Genomic DNA, 24,831 nt, shown 5'->3' on the forward strand with positions numbered 1-24,831 from the left:
AAATTTTAAGCATTTCCTACAGGATATAAGAAAATATCCAGGCTGTTGTTTAATTCATTTCAACAGCTTGTTTTGGATAATTATCATCAATTAGTTGAGCTCAACTTTTATACTGGCATATTATATTCGTAATATATACACATATGCATAAATAAATCTATATACATTTGCACACACATATATATGTATACATACAATATATATAAATAATTATATGGGGGGAAAAACCTTTACATTAACTTGTAATTACTTCAGCAAGCCAACTAAACAATGTAGCCTATTCATTTTATTTGTCATGAAACATAGGTTTTGCAGTTTCGCAGATCATAATAGTTTTAGTAACTATAAAATAAGTGGCACTGACCCTGAAAATGGCCTTTGTTTGCAAACACAGCTGTTGCAATCTTTACATTGCAAACTAAGGTATACGCAGGAGAGAATTAAATACGAAGGATGGTGTGAAGAGAAACCTAAGCATCTGGAGGGAAGCAGCTTGTTTTGAAACTGTCAGTTACTAAACCCCTATTGTGAGAACCTCATGCAAAAATTTACCAGCCTTGACTGCAGTGGTTTCAAGCCACCTCAAAGTTAAAACAGATGAAACATGTTTAAAACAGACCAAAATGAATTAGCAGAACAATAGGAAAAGAAACTTTTATGGCATAGAAGAAAACAACAACAGATTTTTAACGTTTTTAAGAGTAGAATCAAGATCACTTGTTACAACTGTGTTTGTTCAGTGTCGGTACTGTGCTACTATGTTTCAACATCAAAATGCATTTAACTACATCACGCTTATGAATATATTGAAAACATTGTTTTACCTACTAAATTAGTATTTACAAACATTGAGACACCTTCATTCATTAAATTATGGTTGTCTGGTAAATAATTATTGTGTCCTTATGGCAAATGAGACAAAATAGAGTAATTTTACAGGAAGTGATATTTGCTGGGTGTTTTTCCCTGGCTAATTTAAATGTATTTCAAATGTGTTTTAATCAGTGTTTGACCAATGAAAACAACCTTTTTAAAACCAAGACTCTGAGGATAAATCATTGCAACATACACTGCTAATAAGTCACATATGTCAGCAATGGCAAAGTGCTCTACAGTTAGCAGCACATTAACTTAAATAAGCAATGTGTCATGTGTTTTTGCTGGTTGAAAATTTCTCTCTATGTATATGGATTAGGAATGAAATTATCCTGTGTTACAAAGGTTACGCTGTCAGTTTCTGCTTTGCCCAATATAGTGAAAATTCTTTTTTTTTTAAAGGAGTGTACATTAAAAGAGTGTGAGAAGCATAGACGATAGTATTGAAAGCTGAAATTACCCACTGTCTGTTTTGAATATCAAGTGACCTTGGGAGATATAACAAGGGACTGGTTTGTGGTGATAGGGGGATTCAAAGTGGTATCCACTGACACTGCTTAGTAGCACAGTTAGTTGCCAGTGTATTTTCATGCCTTAAATTCTGACGACTGCTTGTGTACCATTTCTGTGGACATCTGAATGTGAATAATGAAAGGAGCTGCACAGATGACAACCTAAGTAAAATGAGAACTTTTACTTTAAGTTTCTGTAATTCACGTGTTGTCCCTTTTTTGAAATGCTCATGTATTGCCAAGTCTGGTTATGCATCTTGAAAAAATAAATACACAAACACTACAACATTTTCCCATTATTACTTTTCAGAGATGTGGACACATACCATTTGCAATGCCTGGACATAATACATTTCCTCAATAGTTAACTTTTGTATATCCCTTTCATACAGATTTTTTTTTACAAAGTTTACAACATCTTCATTTTAAACAACCGTACTTTTTCTGCATATTTCAGAGACCTAAAACGCCCTCATTATGTGCAAAACACCTAATTATCATACTGCTTGCCAATTCAAGCAATTGTAATTCCTAAGTTAAAATGCCAAGCGAATTTAGCCCATTACACTTCAAGGATTGTGTAAATAATAACATATTAGATCCTTGTAAAAGGAAACAAATGTAATCAAGACTCATCTACATCGTCTGTCATACTTTTCAATGCAAGGCTAAATTATGTAATATTAACAGTGCAAACTCTGTCTAGACTTCCTGAAAGAAGTCCCTGAAGACAGTAAATAGATGTCTCACCCAAATCTTTGCAATGCATCTTACATTTTCGAGTTTCTATCTTTTGGTGTAAATGTAAGTATGGTTGACTGATTGTCATTTGCTCTGTTTCTGGTGTCTTGGCTGAAAAATGGATATCTGCATCATTTGCAGCATTTCCCCCCGATTTTCCCCCCATTTTGTAAGGCCTGATGAGCTACGTGTCTGTGTTATTTATTCATTGCCTTCATATCAAACACTCCCAACTCATGGTTACCAAAAGTAAATTGATTAATTCTGTTTTAGATTCACCCCTTGCTTAAGTGATTTTCTTTTGTTTTATCTTAGTTACCTGCACACAATCATGTACAAACTTAGCGCTAGAACTAAGGTTGACGGAGCCATTCTCAGGGTTCCAGAGGTAAACATTTCAAGCAATTATTTTACGTTTAAGAACTAAAGACAACAAAGGTTTGAAATCAGTAACCTGCTTGCGCTTATCTATCTAAACACCAATGATATGGACTCTTTCAAGATAAAAGCTTATTTTATATAGACTGCCCGCCATATTGACTCGGATGAAGGTACATTCTTTTTGTTTTAAGTTAAACACACGTTCATACTTTGCTACGGTTCCAAAACAATATAATCAATCACTCAGGCAAAAACGTGAAGTCATTTGCGATTTAAAACTGTAGTGCATACATTAAATGGCTCATTTTCTAACATTTCACTATGTCGACTTGTGAAGTACATTGTGGCAGTAACCCTGTGGAGGTACTGACTTCAATTTTGAACGTTGAAATATTTTTATTTTTAAGTGTTCGAAAACATCCGTAAAACAACCTCAAAGTGACATTAGTAGTTCAAAAAGTGTACTGTGGAATGCCTCGGTCAGTAGATAGCGGTGTTTGGTAAATCAAAAGAATAATCCACACGAAAGGCTTTCGGTCTTTAGGACATTATTCCAATATGAGATTTTGCTGCACGTTGAGATTAAATATCCGCTCGTGGTTCATGGCAAAGAAACCAGGAAAGTTGTTTTTTTTTAATATAAATTTTGCACAGGTAGTTTTCTTATCCAAAATATCCCTTTCATAAATTAAATCGTCTGAATTTATGGCTGGGCGGGAGGGGAACGGCTGCACCACCCAACTGCCATTTCCACACAGGATGGGCCTTTTGAGGTGCTTTGGGATCCTTGGTAGAGTCCAGTGAATAGGCAGGGCACAAATCCCCATCGCTGCCAACAATTAGTGATGGTGGAGAGGGAAAATTGGCCATGAAATTAAATGGCCTTTTCAACGTGGATGCCACACCACTGGCTACTCGTTTACGTTTGTTTGTACCAGCAAATTCTTCTGGTGTTCCTTCATGCGCATCTGTTTTACCTGTAAGTCGCGGATTCTCTGATTTCACAATTGTTTTGACTGACGATCCTTGCAAAGCATGCTGTTTCCCCAACACTAAAGTTCTGTAATTCCTCCTTATCCTTGCACCATTTCGAAATTCGCAGTCTTCTAATACTGGGTCGTTTAAAGTGCTTTGAAGGTCTTCGCCTCGTCTGGATGCGTTTTGGGAATTGGTAGCTTTTTCAGTGCACACATAGCTTTCTTTTGCTTTCGTTGCAAAACAGTCTCGCATTTTATTCTCACTTAAAGTGGTTACTGCTTGCTGCGATACATTGCACGCATACTTGAGTTTCTTTCTGGGGTGTTGAGCCATATATCCGTATTCTTCCTCGCAGCTACTTTCTTCCAGTTTGACTGTAATATTGTGCATAATCGCTTTCCCCATGTCTGCACCGTCACCGTGGATGTGAACGGCAGGCCCTTGGCTATTGTCCGTATTTAAACTCTGGAAAGCCGAGGACAGTGCGATGAAATTACTGATTTTCGATTCTTTCTCTACATTTGCTGTTAATGGGGAATCATTGTCTGGCGGCTCGGAAACTATCGTTACATTGTTTTCCTCTGCGCAGTGTGATATAGATGCTCCAAGGCATTTCCTCGACTCTGTTAATGTTCTTTGTTGTGGAAACTCGGTGTTTCCCTTTGGGCCAGGTACAGGCCCCCCTTCTGGAGCACGGTTAATTGTCGATTCAGACCTCTTTAGATATTGTGAAATTTCAGAGTGTGGGAATGGAAGCTCGGATATCCTATCGTTATTTATCTCGCCCCCGCAACTTCCACTGCCAGTTGAGCAGGACACGTTATGCGATTTAATAGTCCAGTCCTGCTCATTTCTCTTCACAACAGCCGACGACTTTAAATTACAATGAGAAGTTCTTCCTTCCAGGAGATCGTTACCGGCTGTTTCATGAACCACATTATTGTTTTTGGCTTGGAACTGGTAGTGGAAGGTCGGCTGCGTTATGACGAGAGGTTTACTGCAGATGCTGGAGAAACTGGTGCGCCTGAACCGAATGCTTTGAAGTGAAACTTGGCTGGAAACGGAGCTGGAATCTGACTCGGACGAGCTGTCTTCGTCACTGGCCGAGGTTACGTCGGAGGATTCGGACACAGTGTCCTCCTCTTCCTCGTCCGAAGAAACCGAGTTGCTGGAACTCGACAAACTCGACCCAAAGTCCGAGTCGTTGTCTGCGCGATCGGAGAAGGAACTGGACTCGGAGTCGCTGCTGCAGCTTTCTTGCAAGGGCCCCTGGTTACAATGCAGTCCGTTGGCAAGATGAAATTTATTCAAGCACTGATCCCCTCCTTTAGTTTTGTAAGATTTAGGAGCAGCTGCCGCCAGTAAGACTCGCTTGGCACTGCTTGAACTTCCCAAATGTTTCTGAGTGATTTCACACGAACTTTTGCGCCTGAAATAATAGGTTAACCCGGCAGCATTCGGAGACTTAGGGTAGTAGGCGATGGCGGATTGGTAAAATACGGGATGTCGGCAAATCATGCTCCGAAATAAGGAGTGATTGGTGTGAAATGCGACGCAGTTACTTGATATTTCAGCAGTTTCGTAGTTTTGAGGCGTTTTGCAATGCGATCGCACCATTTCCGTGTAACTGTGGCTGGTAAATTTGCTGTATAATTGAGGTAGATTGGAGGCCGGCAGCGAGCTGCCGCCTCCTTGCAAAGTCCTGCCAATTCCAGCCAGAGGCTGCGGCTTTCCATTCAAACTCAACCAAACTTTGTTCTCTTTTAAAAAACTTGTGTAGTGATCGGCAGGGGCTTTCCCCTGTTTGAGCTCCGTTGATAACAATGTCCCGTTTATTTTTCTTCTCTTGGTCTTCAGAACTCGTTCGGTTTTGCAAGAGGTATACAGCGCTTCCACATCCTCCCGAGAAATTAGAGTGCATTTAGCTGCATGAAAAGCAATAGAATTTATCGCCTTGAGTTTCCTTAATTCTTCCAAATCGCAGTGATGTTTCTTCACGTTTAGATGGTCCATCCTTTTGTGTACGGTTGTCCTGGGTATATTTTTCAGCAGATTGGTGAATACTTGGGAGAGCGCAAACATTTGTTTCCCCTTAATTATAAGGTAACCAAGTCTCACACCATCCACCTCTTCATAACCCGATTCCAAGTCTCCCATATCGACACCTAAATTCTGTCCAACAATCGCTGAAAAAAAACATCGACTGCGCAATTCGACATTCCTCATGGCATCCTGTTTGAAAACACATATGATTATTCTTTCTGATACAGCTGACATTTAATATATTTTTTTAAAACACTGGGATTATATTTAATACACAGCATATAGTATTGTAATACATATAAATTAAAAAGCAGCATCACGTTATTTATTTGCAGCGTACATTTCCACGTTATGCGTATTGCTATACCTGCAATCTTTTAATTATCCCAAATACTCATGAATATACTCTACTGTATGCGAGAGAATGGAGAGAGAGAGAGAGAGAGAGAGAGAGAGAGAGAGAGAGAGAGAGACAGAGCGAGAGAGGGAGAGAGAGGGAGAGAGAGAGAGAGAGAGAGAGAGAGAGAGAGAAATGCAGCTGCTATTCCCGCCGCTGCTTCTCCCACAAATAAGATGACAGAGTGAAGTGAGCTCGTCGGGAGACACCTTCATCAATTAATTCCCCTAAAGCCAGTTCTGATTGGATGCCACTGACAGGTGATGCAATAAAAATTGATATTCCACCCCCTTCCAAAAAAAAAAAAAAATCCCCCACTAATTAGCATATCCTTATACTCCCACCCTCTTGCTGAAGTAAATACAGTTAGTATGCAAATCTTTAATATATTCCCCCCTCTCCCGAAAAAAATCATCCTAAAGAGCGCTCCAGCCAGCCGCAAGCTACCTGGGTTATGTTATACATTTCTTTATTGTGCCTTCCGACGTTGTTGATACAAATGCATAGGAAAATAAACTTAACAGTTTTAATCGCGACTTTCCGCACAGTGCATGTCAGGCTATGCTTAGATGAAAAATATTTGACGAAGACTGCATGCCCATTTTAATGTATTTTTTGAAGAAAGGCGGTCTCACGTTTTACCAAAGGCTATCGGCGTATTTCTGTTCAGTCAGAAGTTATATTTTTTATTCAATAAGATACCTAATGATATCTTGTTGTTTGTAATATAAATCTTATTTCATCCTTGGGTGAAATATCGCCTTTCCAGATTTTGCCTCCAGTTTGCACGAAAGGCAGCTCAAGATTGAGCGCACTCAGGAAGACAGAATTTTATTTTTGTACATTGTTTTATTGACTTATCAACACGTGTTTAACAATTTGATGCGGATAAATCGTGGGATATCTTCAAAATGAACATAATAGTAAGAGTATGTCGCCGTGCCCATGTCATTTCCTTGTTTAACTGCTATCTACCCAATGAATTAGCAACCTTGCTGGAGCATACCGCACCACAGTGATGTTTGGTGGATGTCTACAACTAGCTAAATGCCAAGCTTCCCCTCACCCCTCCAGTCTTCAAAACGTACAGACTATGTGCATTCAGTTTTGTCTGTTCATTATTATCTGAAACTTTCTAACTTCAATAATCAAGATTCATTACAGAAATTATGCACTCATTAAAAATCATTTAAAAACCCTGCTACTTCCGAAGGAGGAAAATGGTCCTTAATAGAACAATTTAAATGCTACGTGCAATTCCTTCTACCCCCCCCCCCCCCCCCCACACACACACACACACATACAAAGATTTTTCGTGTGATAAATATGGTATAGCAACAGTCCTTCAAATAATCAGACTCGTGAACTTCCTCGCAGTTCTTGCCGCAGATTTGCATAACATCTATAAAGATCTTAAGCATGGACATCATAATAGTATACTGTTTTATATATGTACACACACACAGTAAATTATAGTAAAATGAACAAGTTTCTTTCTGCTGCTGGTTGGAAGGAGGCAGCGTATTCTGTGCTTTTTGCAGGAATCCGTTTTCACAATGGCCACCTCGCTACCAGAGAAGCAGGTATCTGGAAACTACGCTGACCACGTCGGCAACAATATTAAACTTTATATTTTACTGCAGTGGAGAAAAGGCAACGTGGCACGAAGATTGGATATCTTAATAATTTAAGCTTCTTGAAGGTCTTCTGTCCAGGCAGTTAAGAATAAAGGGACTCGATTGCTGACTGCAGCGCGCAAATAAAAAAAACCCTGCACGGCAGTTGGGTGCTCTGACTAGGTATATGTGAAGCTTTGTGCACGATTGGCAAGCACGATTCTCAAAGTGCAAAATCAAACAGTGGGCTGTAGTATGGCAGAAAGGGTCTAGGCTCAAACTTTTAAGCAATCTGGGAGAGCCGGAAAATTAGTGCCACCCATTGCAGAATGGACGGAGCAGGAGCGTTATTCGCGGCGCAACAGCACTAAACAGCAGAGAGGGGCGATGGGTTACTGAAGCGATGAAAGGGCGCTAGTTATTTCTACAATCAAACTTCATTTAATGGTCAATGCACCAGACAACGCATCATTGCAGTTATTGCTGACGACAAGCAGATCTTTAATGCTTCTTTATTAGCCTTCATCTTAAACGGTTTGGGTCTGTGTGAATTCTTAGACTCACAGCATCATAAAATGTGTCAAAACGGACTTATTCATAATAGTTATGCTTCGCTCAAGTGCAGGTCATCTTTGCAACACAGTCTTCATCACCATTTTGATATATTGATTGGTATTAGAGAGATTCTGGATTACACTATGCACAACATGCTTCACAAGCCAACACAATTGCACATTTATGCACAATTCTATGCACAAATGATTTCCCCTATTATTTAATATGCTGACGGATTCTACAAGGGACTGATCATCAAATCGCTCTAAAATATACACTGGCCGATGTAATGGCTAAAACTGGATTATGACCATGAGGGCAAAACATGTAATGGCCGTCCATGTGGGGCACGCAAGGCATTCAGGGAATTATTGTAAAGGCTAAAATGAAAATGAGAACAACATAGACGTATTTAACAATTTCCACGTATAATTCATAAAATTACAGAACAATTACTGTCATTACTTGCATTTTATACAACCCTTTTTTGCTGCTTAATTTTGCCATCAGTTGTTTTTGTCACCATCAATATTTGACAGAAAATGACAGGTCGCTCTTGCACATCACTAAACGCCGTATACCCAAGGCTGTTTAGGAACAAGGGGTTGAAGCAGAAAGGAAGCTCTTCGAGGCCCATCTCTAAACACACGAAAGGCAGGTTGCCTCCGCATGGCTCTATACATGGCGAGCTGGTGTTTCTTTTTAATCACCCCAGTTGCCTCATAACAGGATTAAAAATGCTTGATTAAAACATAAGGGGAAATACGCCAGTGTATTTATACAGCTACACATAGGTTTTACATAGATTTTCATCCAACGCCTAGATGTCCGAGTTGATAACTGCGAGATAACATAGCAAGGTGGCTGTCTGTCATTTTAATCAAATATAAGACCATTGTAAATGATTTGATCTCCGCGACAGCAACATCCTTCATAGAACAACACGGATTGTTCTAATTACAATAGCAGGTGATTTCCGCAGATATATATAATTCCCCATTTGTAAGTTTGGATTAAATATCATTTGGAGCAGTGGTATATAGAAATATATAGAAACAGACGTTCAGTTAAAATAAAAATACTCCTACAAAATATTTTCTGCATTTGGGGTCAGCTGGGGGAAATAGTTGCTGAAATACAACTGTCAAATGAGATATGTACTCCGGCAGTACAGCAAATCAAATGTGCTTTTGAATTACAAAAATAAATAATCTTGTAGTGTTTTATATATTGAGATAAATACTGTTGTTGTATTTCATTTGAATTACAAACATTTTAATCACCAAGAGCAGAGCCTACTGTTGTTGTTTTAAAGCCTAAATGCCATCTGCGTTTGGATAAATTTGTTTGTCCAAACGCAGTTTCTATTTTACTTGACAACAAATTGTATTATTAACGTTACCTCTTAATAGATAGACTAGTAGCTTGTTTAACTTCATATTATTGTGGGATGGTTCATCATTGTTTATAGACGGAGCCAAAACGATTTTTATACACCAACAATCAAAAAAAGACACGATTCACACACATGAAGAGTGACTTCTTGGTTTCCTCCTTGGTTAAAAAACGCTTTATTCATCGAAATAAGTTTTTACAACCAGGCAAATCTGTGCACCGTTGAAATCTGTGCTTTAAAAGTACTCTTTTGAGCATTCAGAACGGTTTACTGTGGTTAAAATATGTAACTTATAAGTTGGAAAGTAAACGTTTTTATAGCACATTTTACCCAACTAATGAAACTTATGTATCTAATCAAAAAAGGCTCGACAAGCAGCAAGCCAATAATCACATCAGAACGATTTGTTCACCCACAATTAACTACAGGTTATATTTGATTGTGGACTAGAGTACAAAGAATGGTTAAGAGCTAGAAAAGTTCAAGTCATATTGCATCAAAATGTAGGTTAATATCGTATATTTGTTCAAACAACATTAAGTTTTCACTAACCCTCTTCACCTATAAACTACCATAATTGCGTTAGCCTTGATGCCTTGCTCTTACAAAAACAAGGAGCCTTCCTGTGTGTGGTGCAGTATCACTTAAGTGGCACATTTTAAAGACTGCGAAAAGTGACACTTTCTAAATGCATCAGTTGGCTAAGACCATTTACATAATGTTCCTGTTTTTTTGCACATTCTTTTCTAAATATTTCTGTCAGAAAAAGGTGCTTAAAAGAGAAAAAATAGTTGCTTGAAAAAATAAACGTTAAATGTGACTGAGACCGTCCGGGATGGATTTCCATCAGGAATTTGTTCTATTTTACTTGCATATAGACTGTATGCCAATTGTCTACTGACCCATAATCAAAATGTGTTGACCTTTCTACCCCTCTCCTGCCCCCTGACCTATCCCGAACTCAATGCAGCCTTTCTAAATTTGCAAAGCATTGAACATGCAAAGGGGGGCTGGGGAGGCTTTGTTCTCGACAGACCATCAGAGTGTGCATTCTGCTAAAAAGAAAAGACGCCCTTTCTCACTGATAATGGTCGACCAAGGAAAAAAAACAGCTAAAGAGGGGACTTATATTCCTCTCACAAGTATCAACGTTCACTTAGTAGGCACCGAGAGAAATAAGATGGCAATTTCGAGTTTTCTCGTGGACCAAATGATTATGAAGAAAAATCTAAATAGGTTTCGAGGATTTTAGTTGGCGACAAATTTCCAATGCAATATAAATCAGTTAAATGACGTAAGAAATGGTTAACTCGCAGTTAGTTGGCAAGAAGTAGGAATGTCATTAATAGCATTATAATTCGGTCAGGACTGAACTTGCCCTAACCTAGCTTTTAAAACATAAATATTTCTTCAGTAATCGGTATTAATTTAGCGGATAGAGTAAATACTTTAATGGACTCGGTGTTAAACTAACATGTTGTTACTTTCCATGTAGTGTACATTCAATGAAAATATATGTTATGCAATTTGCTCTGCTCCCCGAAGAGAATAAAAATTGAAATTGTGTTACTATTATCGCATTGTAAGCACTTAGCTTACACAGCAAAGTATTGTTTTAAAACGTTATCACGTTATAAAATCCACGTGTGATTGGATTTTAGAATGCGCAATTTGTGAGCAATTACCTTGTGGCTGTATTCGCAGCATCTCAAAAATCATAGACCGTCTTTATGCACAGGAACATTTAAATCAACCCCCACCCTCCCAAACCTGTTATGAACTTGTAGGAATACATCTGCAAGGAAAATATAAACCTATATCTATTTTAAGTAACTTGATAGAGCAGAGCATACGATTTCGATAGTTACATTGAATTTATTCGGAAGTATAATTTACTTCTGCCCAGTTGAACTCACAATTCTGTGCGGTACTCAAACGTTGCAAGGTTTTTTAATGCAGTGCATTGATCGTGTCGCATAAGAAATAGGCAAATTGATTTCAAATCTAACAGCTACTTTTGCAATATTATTGGGACTTGGGGAGTCTTTGAGGTGTCTTTTTCATTACAGCTTTAAAAGGCGTCAGCTTAATTCAAAGTTAAGTAACTGCAACGTTCAGAGATACAAAAGTAAAGTAAATTTTAAAGAAAACAATATTTTCTGGATTCTTAATGGAGTTGTAGGCCACTTCCTTTGAAAGTTCGACATTCAATTCGACTGGCATCAGCAGCGTTAGGATGGACTAGAGGGTCGTAACGTAACCGATTCAGAAGGCGGGGGTCAACTTACTGCAACAACGTGCTCGGCAAGGCAGCCTTTAAAGAAACAACAAGATTAGGAAAAAAATGTAGTTCATTAAATACCGCTTGCTATATTTACATGTGCCAGTGACGAGTTTCTTGAGATCTAATATGCGTGGAAATACGTCTGTCGATTTTAAAGCACAGAAGGTAAGCATTTCCAAAGATGCCGTTGTTGGGATCGTAGACAGCAAGGCAGAAACAAAGGGAATTCATTCTCGATCTCGAAAATCAAGTGCATATGTTTTACTCACTCGTTGTTTAAGGCCTTAAGGAGCGTAAAAATATCTATCTATATTAAATATAAATTTCATTTTTGAAGATTTCAATCAGAATGCAGTTGGAAACTCAATGCGTTCTGGATCGAACAAAGCACATTTTCAAATGTTTCCAGTGGAAATAGGCTGGTTTTCATGAAATCAACGTCTCAAGGCACGCGGTATTCCCTTTTAATCTCTTAAAGATTCATATCAGAAATAACATCTAAAGCAATTAAATAGACTTTATTTCGACAGTGAATATGTGTAAAGCTGACCGTTTGTAAATACCGACAAGAACGGTATTTTAATCAAAAAAGACATTCGCATCAATACTTTAATTGTAAACCTTATTTTTTTTGTCTGCAATGTCATGGAAGTAGACTTAATGCAAAACACTCCGTTAATTTATTTTTAAATACATAGATACGCAGAAGACTTCCACAGTTTTGCTTAGTAACAAAACTGTAGAAGCTTTTTGTAACACCATGTTTGCAATCAGCAACGTCCAACATATCCCAATGAGAATTTTCAGTCCCTATGTTTCCTTCCAGTTTAGTATTGCCATTTATTTAAACGTTTGACTGAAGATAAAATAAACCAATTTTAATAATATAATTGCCTGTTCTGTATTTAGCTATCCATGTATATCAAGTAAATTATTTTTACAAGCCTGTAGCGCATTTTTTGCAAATTTAGCGAACCTACCGTGAACAGGGTGATTATCACAAAAAGAAAAAAATGTTTTTTACTCTCTGTGCTGTATTTCCCGACATTGTTTTTATAGTTTTAAGGAGTTGCAGCAAATCCTTTTTTTTTTAAATATAAAAAAAAAAGAAGACAAAAACAAGAAAGATTAAACTACTTGTAACTTTCCAGATCCCCCCTCTGCAGCACTCTGCAACTCCAAATGTTGGGATCTGCAACTACTTAGCCTGGTTCACGTGGGTGAGGATAGGATGAGTGAGTCACCTTTAACCTTCGCTCGTTCCGGCTTTGGGCTCAATGTATATACCCACAATGCCCATTGAGTCCATCAAGGCGCGCGCCAGTAGTGTGTGTGTGTGTGTGTGTGTGTGTGGGTGGAACAAACCCCCGGCGCACCGGAAGTCAGCCGGAGTCCGGCCTCTCAGCCCGCTGGCTCTGGAATGGCTGTTCATTTGACGGGCGAACCGTCAATCATCATTCAGACATCTGAGGATACGCCCCCCACCCCAGAAACTCTCCCCCCTCCATCCCCACCGCATGCGCATGCGCACACGCACACACACAAACAAAACAGGCGCAGCGGAGGCTGGAGGCTCGCGCAGTTTCCGTTATCGGTTTCAGTTGCGCGTGAAGCGCGTGAAGCGCTCTCTCGCGCCCCCAACCCCCGCACACACACACGAACAACCCCGCCCACAACCCCCCCACACACACACACACACAGCCCCGCCCCCAACCCCCCCACACACACACACAGCCCCGCCCCCAACCCCCCCACACACAAACACAGCCCCGCCCCCAACCCCCCCACACACAAACACTCACACGAACAGCCCCGCCCCCAACCCCCCCACACACACACAGCCCCGCCCCCAACCCCCCCACAGACACACACACACACAGCCCCGCCCCCAACCCTCCACACAGCCCCGCCCCCACACACACACATATACACACACATACATACACACACACACACACACAAACCCCGCCCCCCCCCCACCCCACCCACACACACAACCCCGCCCCCCCCACCCCACCCACACACACAACCCCCCCCCCCCCCCCACTCACTCATTCATTCACTCCCCCCTCCCCCCCCTCCTTCTCAAACACGCTGTTCGGGTTTGAATCTGTGGCCGTCCTCGTGGGCTGTCATTGCGCCTGCTCGCGCTGCTCGGCAGCCTGAGCCGGGGCTGCTGCGAGCCTCTGTCTGTCTGTCTGTGTGTGGAGGGAGGGAGGGGGGCTGGCGGGCCCCCGTCAACATGGGGCTAACACAATGTGGGACTTGAATTCAAAAACAAGATTCTCTCCTCCCATGTTTTTTATCCCCTCTCTCTCCCTGCCCTTTTCTTTCTCCCCTTCTACTCGTAGATGGTTTCAAGTGGACTTCCGGCTGACTTTTCAAATATGAAGGAGATGATTGGCGGCTGTTGCGTTTGCTCAGACGAGAGAGGCTGGACTGAGAACCCCCTAGTTTACTGTGACGGACACGGTTGTAACGTTGCCGTTCATCAAGGTAAATTCCTGCAGAAGTAGCAGCAGCATCAGGATAGACCTCCGGCCTCGTTTAAGGCTGAAGCCTCGATCGAGGCCCGGTTCCGAGCTGACTTTTTCTTCAGTACAGTTTTAGGCCTTGGGAGGTCTGATTTAAATTTTTTTCCCCCCAATTAAATAAACCTTCAGAGGGAAACTGACCATGCAATGATTTTGGGACAATTATTAATTTAGTAGAGGATCGATGTCCGTCCATTGTTGGCACTTGTGCAGTTAATTCTAAAATATCCCATTTCATGAGTGATAAGGTTAACTTCCTGGATTCTGAGTGGCGATCTTTTAGTGAAATAATTGTATTTCATGTCATTCATGAAATAAAAATGATGTGCAATTATTCAGATAGGCACACTTGTGTCTATGATTCTGTATATACGTATGTCTCGTGGCTGTATATGTATAATAATACAGCTCTTTAATGTTTATTTGTATGAGATTGCACAGGTTCATAGTTGTACGCAAGCATAAAATTGTATCAGTGGTTTTGGTTTGAGTATGGATTAGTCTGCATAATGATCAAGACATCTGGATGTGTGTACATGAGTGCATGTGTGTACAACTGGATGCTTCTATGCAAATCAGTTTTTGCATACCTATGTATGCACGTTTCATGGTCTGTACAGATCTTAATTTTTTAATATCTGTACGCTTATGCCTTTATGGATATACTGATAAGAATGAAAGTACATTTATACATGACTGATATTCAGAATGTTTGTATAGATACTTATCTTTGCATATTCAATTTGTATAAATGTATGCATTTTTGCACATGTTTCAATGTAGTTGTGATTATGGATATTTAGTTAAGCAAGAGTGTGTAGAATGTGTTTATTAATGTACATGCACATTGATATTTCTGAATATTTAGAGAAAGGGAATGATTGATGGTAGAGAGAGGAATGAACCAGACAGTTCGTGAAGTTCTCTTAGTATATCTTGCATTCCATTGAAGTTAGATCCAAATATTATCTCTCGGAAATTCAGTTAAACTTTCCAGATAACGTGAAAAGGTCAGGAAAGGGTTATTAGATTCAGTATTAAAGAGACAAAAATCTCTTCTGCAGTCATAAATGTAACTTCAGGATGGCATATCTTTCTGATGCCTGGTTCCTGAATGCCATTAAATGGGTGCAAACATTCCAGGTGGGGGTTACAGTAAAGGGAAAATAACCACAGATTGTGATCATGTCGGTACCAATGGCACAGGCTGAAATAAGAGCAGTCTTATTATTAGATTTCAGAGGGCCAGAAAATAAAATAATAAATTGCAGCATCTAGAGGGTACTTATCTCCACACTAGGTAGAAGCAAAAGAGGAGTGAAGTTGGGATGAATGTGTCTCTGAAGAGTGGACGTGAAAGCAAATAACCAAGACTACCCGTGTAGGAAGGAACTGCAGATGCTGGTTTACACCGAAGACAGACCCAAAATACTGAAATATAGTTACTGCAGCATTTTGTGTCTAACCTATATTAGCTCTTGTTGTATAACAGGCCCTAGCAATCCTCGTTTGCTTAATGAAAATGTTAACATGTGTGGATCTGGGAAGGCATTGGCATGGTTCATAATGAATTCCTTTACAAAAGAGGGATATGCTACAGAGGAGTGAGAAATATTGTATGAGAGAGGAGATAAAGGTTTAGCATTTTACAAAGTTGATATATTGACTGCTTGATGAAATCCTTCCCAGGCTATTTAAATAGACAAAGTTGTAAACTGTAAAGGTTTTGGCTATCAATTTCCAATCAGGACTCACAGGCTCACATTCTCAGCGCTCCCTTTAAATTCATTGGGTTCACTGGAAAATTTATTATGCTATTGTGTAACATCTTAAAAAAAATAGTGAATTAAGTGTCTCAACTATGATTTTGGAAAAATCTGAGAAAGGATTAGATGGAGCAACAACAGGTTAGTAAGCCAGGAGGTTAGAAAATTATTGGGAAAAGTTAATTGAGAATGCTTAGATAGGCACAGATTAATCAAAGATTAATGGCATAGATTTTAACACATTTGCATAAGCGTTAATATTTGTGCCACGGCATTTGTATTTGCATTTGTACATAGAAACATAGAAAATAGGTGCAGGAGGAGGCCATTTGGCCCTTCGAGCCTGCACCGCCATTCATTGTGATCATGGCTGATCATCCACAATCAGTAATCCGTGCCTGACTTCTCGCTTGATTCTGGTAGCCCCGAGAGCTCTATCTAACTCTTTTAAATTCATCAAATGAATTGGCCTCTACTGCCTTCTGTGGCAGAGAATTCCACAAATTCACAACTGTCGGGTGAAAACGTTTTTTCTCATCTCAGTTTTAAATGGCCTCCCCTTTATTCTTAGACTGTGGGCCCTGGTTCTGGACTCCCCCAGCATTGGGAACATTTTTCTTGCATCTAGCTTGTGCAGTCCTTTTATAATTTAATATGTTTCTATATGATCCTCCCTCATGTTTCTAAATTCCAGTGAATACAAGCCAAGTCTTTCCAATCTTTCCTCGTATGACAGTCCCGCCATCCTGTGGATTAACCTCGTGAACCTACATTGCACTGCCTCAATAGCAAGGATGTCCTTCCTGTGGCCCCAGCACCGAGCCTTGCGGCACACCACTCGCCACTGCCTGCCATTCTGACAGGAACCCGTTTATTCCTACTCTTTGTTTCCTGTCTGCCAACCAATTTCTATTCATGTCAATACCCTACCCCCAATACCATGTGCTCTAATTTTACCCACTAATCCCCTGTGTGGGACCTTATCAAAGGCTTTCTGAAAGTCCTGATACATTACATCCACTGGCTCTCCTTCATCCATTTTACTTGTCACATCCTCAAAAATTTCCAGAAGATTAGTCAAGCCGGATTTCCCCTTCATAAATCCATGCTGACTTGGACCAATCTTACTGCTATCTAAATGCGCCGTTATTACTTCTTTAATAATTGACTCCAGTATCTTCCCCACCACGGATGTCAGGCTAACTGGTCTATAATTCCCTGTTTTCTTTCTCGCTCCTTTCTTGAAAAGTGGGATAACATTGGCTACCGTCCAATCCACAGGAACTGATCCTGAATCTAGAACATTTGAAAATGGTCACCAATGCATCCACGATTTCGAGAACCACCTCCTTGAGTACCCTGGGCGCAGACCATCAGGCCCTGGGGATTAATCAGCCTTCAGTCCTATCGGTCTACCCAATACTATATCTCACCTAATGCAAATGTTTTTCAGTTCCTCTGTCTCCCTAGATCCTCTGACCTCTAGTACATCTGGGATACATCTACATATAAAGTTATTTATCTTTGTTTTAAAATTCAGCCCACCACAGGAATTTTAACCTTGTACAACCTACCTCCTATTTCTCCTGTTTCTTTTTGATCTTTGGGATTCTCGGTTATGGGGATTCTCATAATTTCAATATAAAGTTATAAGATGAGTTTTAATTTTGCTCATGCACATATGCGTTTTACCTGCCACTTTAGACTCAACCCATTTTTATTTCCACTTTCCTACTATCACCAACCTTTGGTTTTTGTTTAACCCTTTATAGACCTCCCCAGTCTTATTATGTCTCAACTCTTGGATAATCTGCTTTCTCACATCCCATTCTAATCCTTAATCACCTTTCAACCTTCCTACTCCCCTGCCACTATCACAGGCTTGGTTCTTTCTTGGGTAAACCTTTGTAATCCTTCTTTCTAGTGGCATCCTCTGCTTGATGAGGCTGTTGTTATCGAGTCCTACAGCTAGTCCCACCTGCCTGCGTTTGGCCCATATCCCTCCAAACCTAACCTATCCATGTACCTGTCTAAATGTTTCTTAAACGTTGTGATGTAATACCTCCTTTGGCAGTCCATACATCCACCCTCCCTTTGTGTAAAAAAAAATGTTACCCTCTCTGGTTCCTATTAAATCTTTCTCCCCATCACATTAAACCTATGTTCTCTGGTTCTCGATTCACCTGGGCAAAATACTCTGTGCATTTACCTGATCTATTCCTCTCATGATTTTGTACACCTCTATAAGATCACCCCTCACCCTCCTGTGCTTCAAGGAATAAAGTCCTAACTTGCTCAACCTCTCCCTATAGCTCAGTCCCTCAAGTCCTGGCAACATCCTCGTAGATCTTCTCTGCACCATTTCCAGCTTGACAACATCTTTCCTATAACATGTGGCCTTACCAACGTCTTACATAGCTGTCAACACGATCTCCCAACATCTTTACTCAATGGATATACACAAAATAGTGGAGTAACTTAGCGGGACAGGCAGTATCTCAGGATGGAAGGTATGGATGATGTTTTGGGTCAAGACAGGCTGAGTCGGGGGGAGAGGGAGACACAGAGATAAGGAAGTGCAAGGTGTGAAAATGAGACATCAAAGGGGATGCAGATTAAGGAATATAAGAATAGATAATTGTTAGTTTCTATTCTATCCAGAGATGCTGCCTGTCCCGCTGACTTACTCCAGCACTTTGTATCTATCTTCGGTGTAAACCAGCATCTGCAGTTCCTTCCTACACTATACTCTGACTGATGAAGGCCAATGTGCCGAAAGCCTTCATGATCACTCTCTCAAACTTGTCATTGTCGCATTGTTTTCCTTTTAACTATTTGCTGGATCACCTGCTAACCTTTCATAACCCTAGAGCATCCAGATATCTCTGAACATCATTCAATTGCAGTTTCACTTCATTAAGATGATAATCTGCCCTTTCATTCCTTTTCCTCATCACACTTACCCCGCATTAAACTCGTTTTGTCAGGATTTCACCCAATCATGCAATTTATCCATATGTCGTTGCAGATTCACAACATTGTAACACGCCCATCCAACTATTTACATATCATTGGCAAACATGCAAAACACTACATTTTGTTCCCTCCACCAGGTCGTTTATGTAAGTAGTAATTGACGACCAAGAATTGATCCCTGAAATACTGAGATTCATTCTCTAGCCTGAAAATGATGTATTTAGGCCGCACCTAGAATACTGTGCACAGTGTGGGTCACCTTTCTTGAAAAAGGATATAGTCTGTTTGAAGGAGACTTGTGAAGCTCATTCCTGGCATGAGAGGATTGTCATATTAAGAGAAGCTAGATGATTCTAGTCAGTATTCCTTTGGAATTTATATGGTTATCTTATCAAACATGCGCAATCTTAGTGGGTTTATCAGAACAGATATTTTCACAAGGGAGAATCACAAACAAGTGAACATGGCTGCGAAAGAAGGGCTAGGCACTTAAAGGTGTAAGCTCAGAATTTTCTTATTTTAGAGACTATTGAATCTCTGGACTTCCCTGCCCCAGATGGGGGTGGAGGCCAGATCATTCGATTTATTTAAGGTGGAGAGAAATATTTTTTGAAGATGAATGAATTCAGGGTTGTGGGGAACTGGGAGTTGAGTCCAGCATGGATTATCCATAATTATATTGAATAGCAAGTTAAATTTGAGGGGTCTAGTGGCCGACTCCTTTTCTTAATTTATTTGTATTTTGGTGATATCAGTCTCAAGTCCTCTGCATTAATTTCCTTTTCCAGAGAATCGCAAAATGCTTTAATCCATATAAATTTTCATTTCCTTCACCATGCTATTTCACGTGGCCGTTCCATTCCAATCATCTGAATGACGTGCTTATCTTTCATCACATATTATCTTCACTGCCAAACTCCTCCAATCCATGACCCTATTTACCATTATGCCTGTGTCCATCCCTCGAATAAACTCTTTCCAATTTACTTTTGCATTTGACAGAACAGTTCTGAAGCCATCCATATAATAATAATAATAATAATAATATATATTTTATTGTCATTGCACGTCAGTGCAACGAGATTTAGTGTGCAGCTCCACTGATGTCCAGGAAAGGTAAATAAATACAATACATAAATAAACAAGCTGAATTGATTGACGTGACCATCTGAGGGAGACTGTCCAAAGGGGGTGGGTGGGGGGGCACTCATTAGGGCCGGTTCAGAGCCGCATATGCTTGAATCCTAACTGTATTACAACCCCTTGTATTATGTATTTGAGTGATTGGAGCGATTGCAGAACATTCTTAAGGGGGAGGGAGGTTGGTGCACACATTGATACAAACGGCATGGATAGCAAAAGGGATTAGGTCCTGCAGAGTGAAATAGGGAGTTAGGCAAAAGGTTAAAAAACTGGACCTCATGGGTAGTGATCGCCGTATTAAGTCTAGTGCCATGGGCTAGGATAGGAATAGGAAGATGGGACATGTGTTGGTGAAGGGGGCAGAGATTCTGATTTTTGGACCATTGTGATCTCTTCTGGGGCAGTGATGAACCTGTACAAGAAGGATGGGTTGCACTTGAACTGAAGGGGGACTAGTATCCTGGTAGGCAGTTTTGAAGGTGCCATGAGAGTTTAATTAGATTGGCAGGGGAATGGGATCCAAAGGATTTGTGAGGCAATTGGGCGGCTGGAAGTCAATACAGTACAGAAGACAATGATGACAAGTTCATTAGGCAGACAGGCAGGATAGGAACATGGGGATCAAGATATAAGGCGGATGAGCTCGGTGCGTGGATAGGTATGTGGGACTGGGACATTATAGCCAGTACAGTAACCTGACGAAGGTTGGACAGGATAGCAGCTTAATGTTCCAGAATGCAGGTTCATTCAAGATAGAGAGGTGGGAGTTGCTCTATTGATTAAGCAGAATGTAATGGCAGTAGTTCGAGATGGCATTACTGAGAGATTATCCAGTGCGGCTATATGGATGGGCCTAAGAAATAGAGGAGGGATGATCACCTTGTTGTGATTGTACCAAATAATCAACGCCAATTAGAGGAGCAAATATGCTGGGAGGTTGTGGACAGCTCCAAGATTAATAGGGTTGTCATAGTAGGGGATTTTAACTTTCCTATTGTTGACTGAGTCGGTCATATTGTCAAGGTCTTAAACGGGATGGAATTTAGCACGAATGTTCAGGAAAGTTTCCTCAGGCAATATCTAGAGGGCCCTACAAAGGAGAGGGCATAGCTTGACCTATTCTTAGGAAATTGGGAAGCACACGTGATTGAAGAGTCGGGCATTGAGCACTTTTGGACCAGCAGCTACGGTTCTATTAGCACTAAAATATTTATGGAAAAGAAGAGGGTTGGTCCTCAAGTTAAGATTCTAAATTGGGGCATTAGATTGGAACATCTAATCTAGTACTTAATTTCAGAGTAATGAAAAGGCAGAACTGAAACAGTGAAGGCGCATTGATGATTTGTAGAGCATGATTTTACAGAGACATGAATAGGCGAAGCAAAGGAGAGATTTGGTAACAAGGCCCAGGATGTTAAAATTGAAATTTTCCTCAACTGGCAGGCAATAGGTTAGCACGCACATGGGTGAATGGGGATATCTTGCAATTTAGAATATTGGCAGAGGTATAGATGACAACAAGTTTACTGTTGTAATATCCAAGTCAAGAGGTAAGTGAAGCATTCCTCTTGGGTATGTTTGTACAATTGTGTTTGGATATTTAAGTGCACATGGGTGTGTATGTGTCTGCATACACTGCATGTAGGCATATGGTTCTGTCTTTCTATAAAATGTTGTGCGTCTGTGTTTATATAATTTTCCAGATTTTGTATGCACATAAAGGAGAAATTGGGTCAATAGTTCCTGCCATGGTGTGTAGTTCATTCAGAGTTGTGTTGTCTGTCTGCTCATTGGTATATTTAGATTGTCATACATATATTAGTGTGTGATATTTGTGCTTCTTCAAATGTTTATTTATGTCTGCAATTTTTCAGAATGTTTGTGTCATTGGCAATGGCAAATATAATTGCCCATATCTACATCTCATAATTTGTTTCAACATTGGATGGTGTTTGGTCCATCAAGTCTATGCCAGCTCTCAGATCAATCCCATGTTTCTACTTATTTCCCAATAACCTAGTTTGTCTATTATGCTATTTAACCCAATCATAATTTTCCTGCAATCTGCACCTACAAAATAATACATTTTTAGAATCACCAAAGCTGCCATGAAGATGGTGGAAATGGGCCACTTTGAACGTGGGTTTCTTTCCATATCTCAAGAGCAAGTTGATAGTTTGATTGCCTGCTGTAAATTGTAGGCCAGCACCATAATCACGGACGAGTCGCACCCTGGCCGCTCCCACTTCTCCACTCTCCCATTGGGTAAAACGTAGAAGTGCGAAGACGCACACCTCCAGATTCAAGGACAATTTCTTCCCAGCTGTTATTAGGCAACTGAATCATCCTACCATAACCAGAGAGCAGTCTTAAACTACTATCTACCTTATTGGTGACCCTCGGGCTATCCTTGATCGGACGTTGCAGGCATTACCTTGCACTAAATGTTTTTTACTTATGTATCTGTGCACTGTGGCTTGATTGTAATTAATGGCTTGATTGTATTCATGTATTGTCTTTCCGCTGACTGGATAGCACGCATCAAAAGCTTTTCTCTGTACCTTGGTACACGTGACAATTAACTGAATTGAGAATCTGGAGAGAGTTGATGAGAATATGGGAAGAATTTTTTAAAAGAGATTTGCATAGAATTAGTGTAAATGAGTGCTTGACATGGACTTTCATGCATCTGTTGCCCTAATCTACCTTGGTGATAGAAATCATGAATTTGGGAGGTACCCCATTGCCTATTCACATGTGCACATGTGTGATTGTATTTTTGTGTACTTGTGTGTAGATCTTTGACTACAATAATGTGTAAGTGCCTTTTATTTATATGGCCAAATATATCTCTGTACCTCGAGTTAAATCAAGTTTTTTGTCATATGCACAAGTATGGTGAGATACAGTGAACAGCTTGCTTGCAGCTTGCTTGATTCAGACAACACACCATAATTATACATAAATTATGTAAAACAATGAAAAGAAAAAGACCCTGCAAAAACAAAATAGTCGTGGAAGTGGTCATCCATAGTGTTCTGTTGCTGAGGTATGATTAGGATTGTGCAGGTCATTTCAGGAACTCGATGGTTGTAGGGAAATGGGTGTTCCCGAACCAGGTGGCATGGAACTTAAGGCTCTGTACCTCCTGCCCGATGATGGCTGTGAGAAGAAGACATGGCCCGGATGGCAAGAATTCTTAATGTAGATGTTGCTTTCTTGAATGTACAATTGATATGTTTACAGAAATATAGCCGTACACAATACATGTGCTTGTCTTGTAGTTTTGTTTGTGCCAGATTTGAGTATGTTTGCTGGAATGCATGTAGTTGTGTGCTTACCTGTATAAACATGCACAGTACAAGCATAAGTATGTCTTTCTGCAAACTATGTGTAATCATGTATATGTTCTGTATATTGTAATGTATATGTCTGTATTTATAAATGTAATATGTCTGGGCCTTTATATATGTGGGGGATCGCATATATTTTCACGTATAAATGTTTGTAATTATTTGTATGCATATCAATATATTTTTTGTATGTGTTATAAGTAAATATGTTTTTTGACTGTCATTAAGGAGAGGGGAATATGTGCCCAGTTTGTGTAGAAGTGTTCCAAATGAAAAGGCATTGATTTATAACTTGTGTTGGCATTGATTTATAACTTGTAAATATACAATATTTTTTATTTCTGACCTATCATTTCATTCTTGGAATGCTGTGCATGTGCCTTTCTTGCATGTGGTGTTACTAATTAGAAAAAGTGTATTTCATTAAACAATTAATTTTCTGATGAATGAAATATCCCATTGAACAGATATGAGAAAATACATTGTTTATTTCATACATGTTGATCAGTAGAATGAATTAAGACTGGTTAAGCTGAGGGAAAACTTGAGTAGTTTATTTTGAAGTTTACAGTGTATTTAATTTTGAAACCAATTAAAACTATAATAAGTCCAATCAATAAATAGTTAACTTCTCCCTTACACAGCGTTTCATTTTCAAACTATACCTCCTGCATAAGTTTAAAAAAGTAAAAGTGTAGATTTTGTTAAAGAGATAAACAGCTTTATGATTTGGCTTGAATGCCCGAATCTATGAAAAAAGCGTATGCCACTCATGGCGATTCTTATGTCTGAATTTAATCTAAGACAATTAATGTAATTGACCAAAATATTTTTAAATAGGGGTTCAAGATTTTGAGAATGATTTAAGGTGAATTTTCAATCAAGGCTTTAAATAGCACATGTTAATTGAAATAAATAATTTGTTGATATTTTGATTTTCATTATTATTTTTCAAATTGTATTCCAAAAAGCAGAGAGATTACTGGTGTGAAATTCTAAATTCTAAAGCTCTAAATTCTAGTATTCATTAACCAATTATTGGAAGTAAAACTCCATGGTTAAGGAAGGCAGTATGAATGAGCAGTTCGTGTATTTGATGTGGGTGTGAATGCACAATAACAATTTATAAGTAACGTATGGAAACTGTATAAAATGAGTTTTGTCTATTTGTATATCGGCGAAGCTGTCTTTTCAAAAGCTTCCAACAAAAAAAATATATATATTTGCGGTACAAAATGGAGATTTGTAGTTCATTACATTGTGCTTTTTACATTAATGTT

General features: G+C 39.6%; 2 protein-coding genes across 7 annotated transcripts in view; one reads left to right on the forward strand and one right to left on the reverse strand.

Annotated features, from left to right (window-relative positions):
• Positions 1 to 638: 638 nt before the first annotated feature.
• On the reverse strand, positions 639 to 13,176 carry skida1 (SKI/DACH domain containing 1). Of its 4 annotated transcripts, none has more exons than XM_033015494.1 (2): positions 12,760 to 13,008; positions 639 to 5,720 (listed from the first exon to the last, which is right to left on the reverse strand). In XM_033015494.1, the coding sequence occupies exon 2, from the start codon at positions 5,712 to 5,714 to the stop codon at positions 3,192 to 3,194; it is 2,523 nt and encodes an 840-aa protein (XP_032871385.1). In that variant the 5' UTR covers positions 5,715 to 5,720; positions 12,760 to 13,008; the 3' UTR covers positions 639 to 3,191. The 4 variants fall into 4 exon arrangements, 2 of the variants coding, with proteins under 2 accessions (XP_032871385.1, XP_032871374.1); XM_033015483.1 differs by lacking the exon at positions 12,760 to 13,008 and adding an exon at positions 5,899 to 6,240; XR_004410523.1 differs by lacking the exons at positions 639 to 5,720; positions 12,760 to 13,008 and adding exons at positions 9,647 to 11,809; positions 13,024 to 13,176.
• Positions 11,793 to 24,831, forward strand: part of mllt10 (MLLT10 histone lysine methyltransferase DOT1L cofactor) — a 254,428-nt gene continuing 241,389 nt past the window's right edge. For 2 of the 3 annotated variants that reach the window (XM_033015430.1, XM_033015441.1), the window contains exon 1: positions 14,214 to 14,275. Coding sequence is in view for 1 of the 3 variants with exons in the window: in XM_033015422.1 (XP_032871313.1) it covers positions 11,906 to 11,944; positions 14,131 to 14,275 (184 nt within the window). In the remaining 2 variants the exon portion in view is untranslated. Of the gene's footprint in view, positions 11,945 to 14,130; positions 14,276 to 24,831 lie in introns of those variants that run through there. The other variant, XM_033015422.1, reaches the window with a different exon arrangement.

Source organism: Amblyraja radiata, chromosome 2 (assembly GCF_010909765.2).
Source record: "Amblyraja radiata isolate CabotCenter1 chromosome 2, sAmbRad1.1.pri, whole genome shotgun sequence".
In the NCBI taxonomy this organism is placed as follows: Eukaryota; Metazoa; Chordata; class Chondrichthyes; order Rajiformes; family Rajidae; genus Amblyraja; species Amblyraja radiata.

Coding starts and splice junctions, on each gene's coding strand:
- skida1 (XM_033015494.1), bottom strand. CDS start 5,714: ATGAGGAATGTCGAATTGCGCAGTCGATGTTTTTTTTCAGCGATTGTT.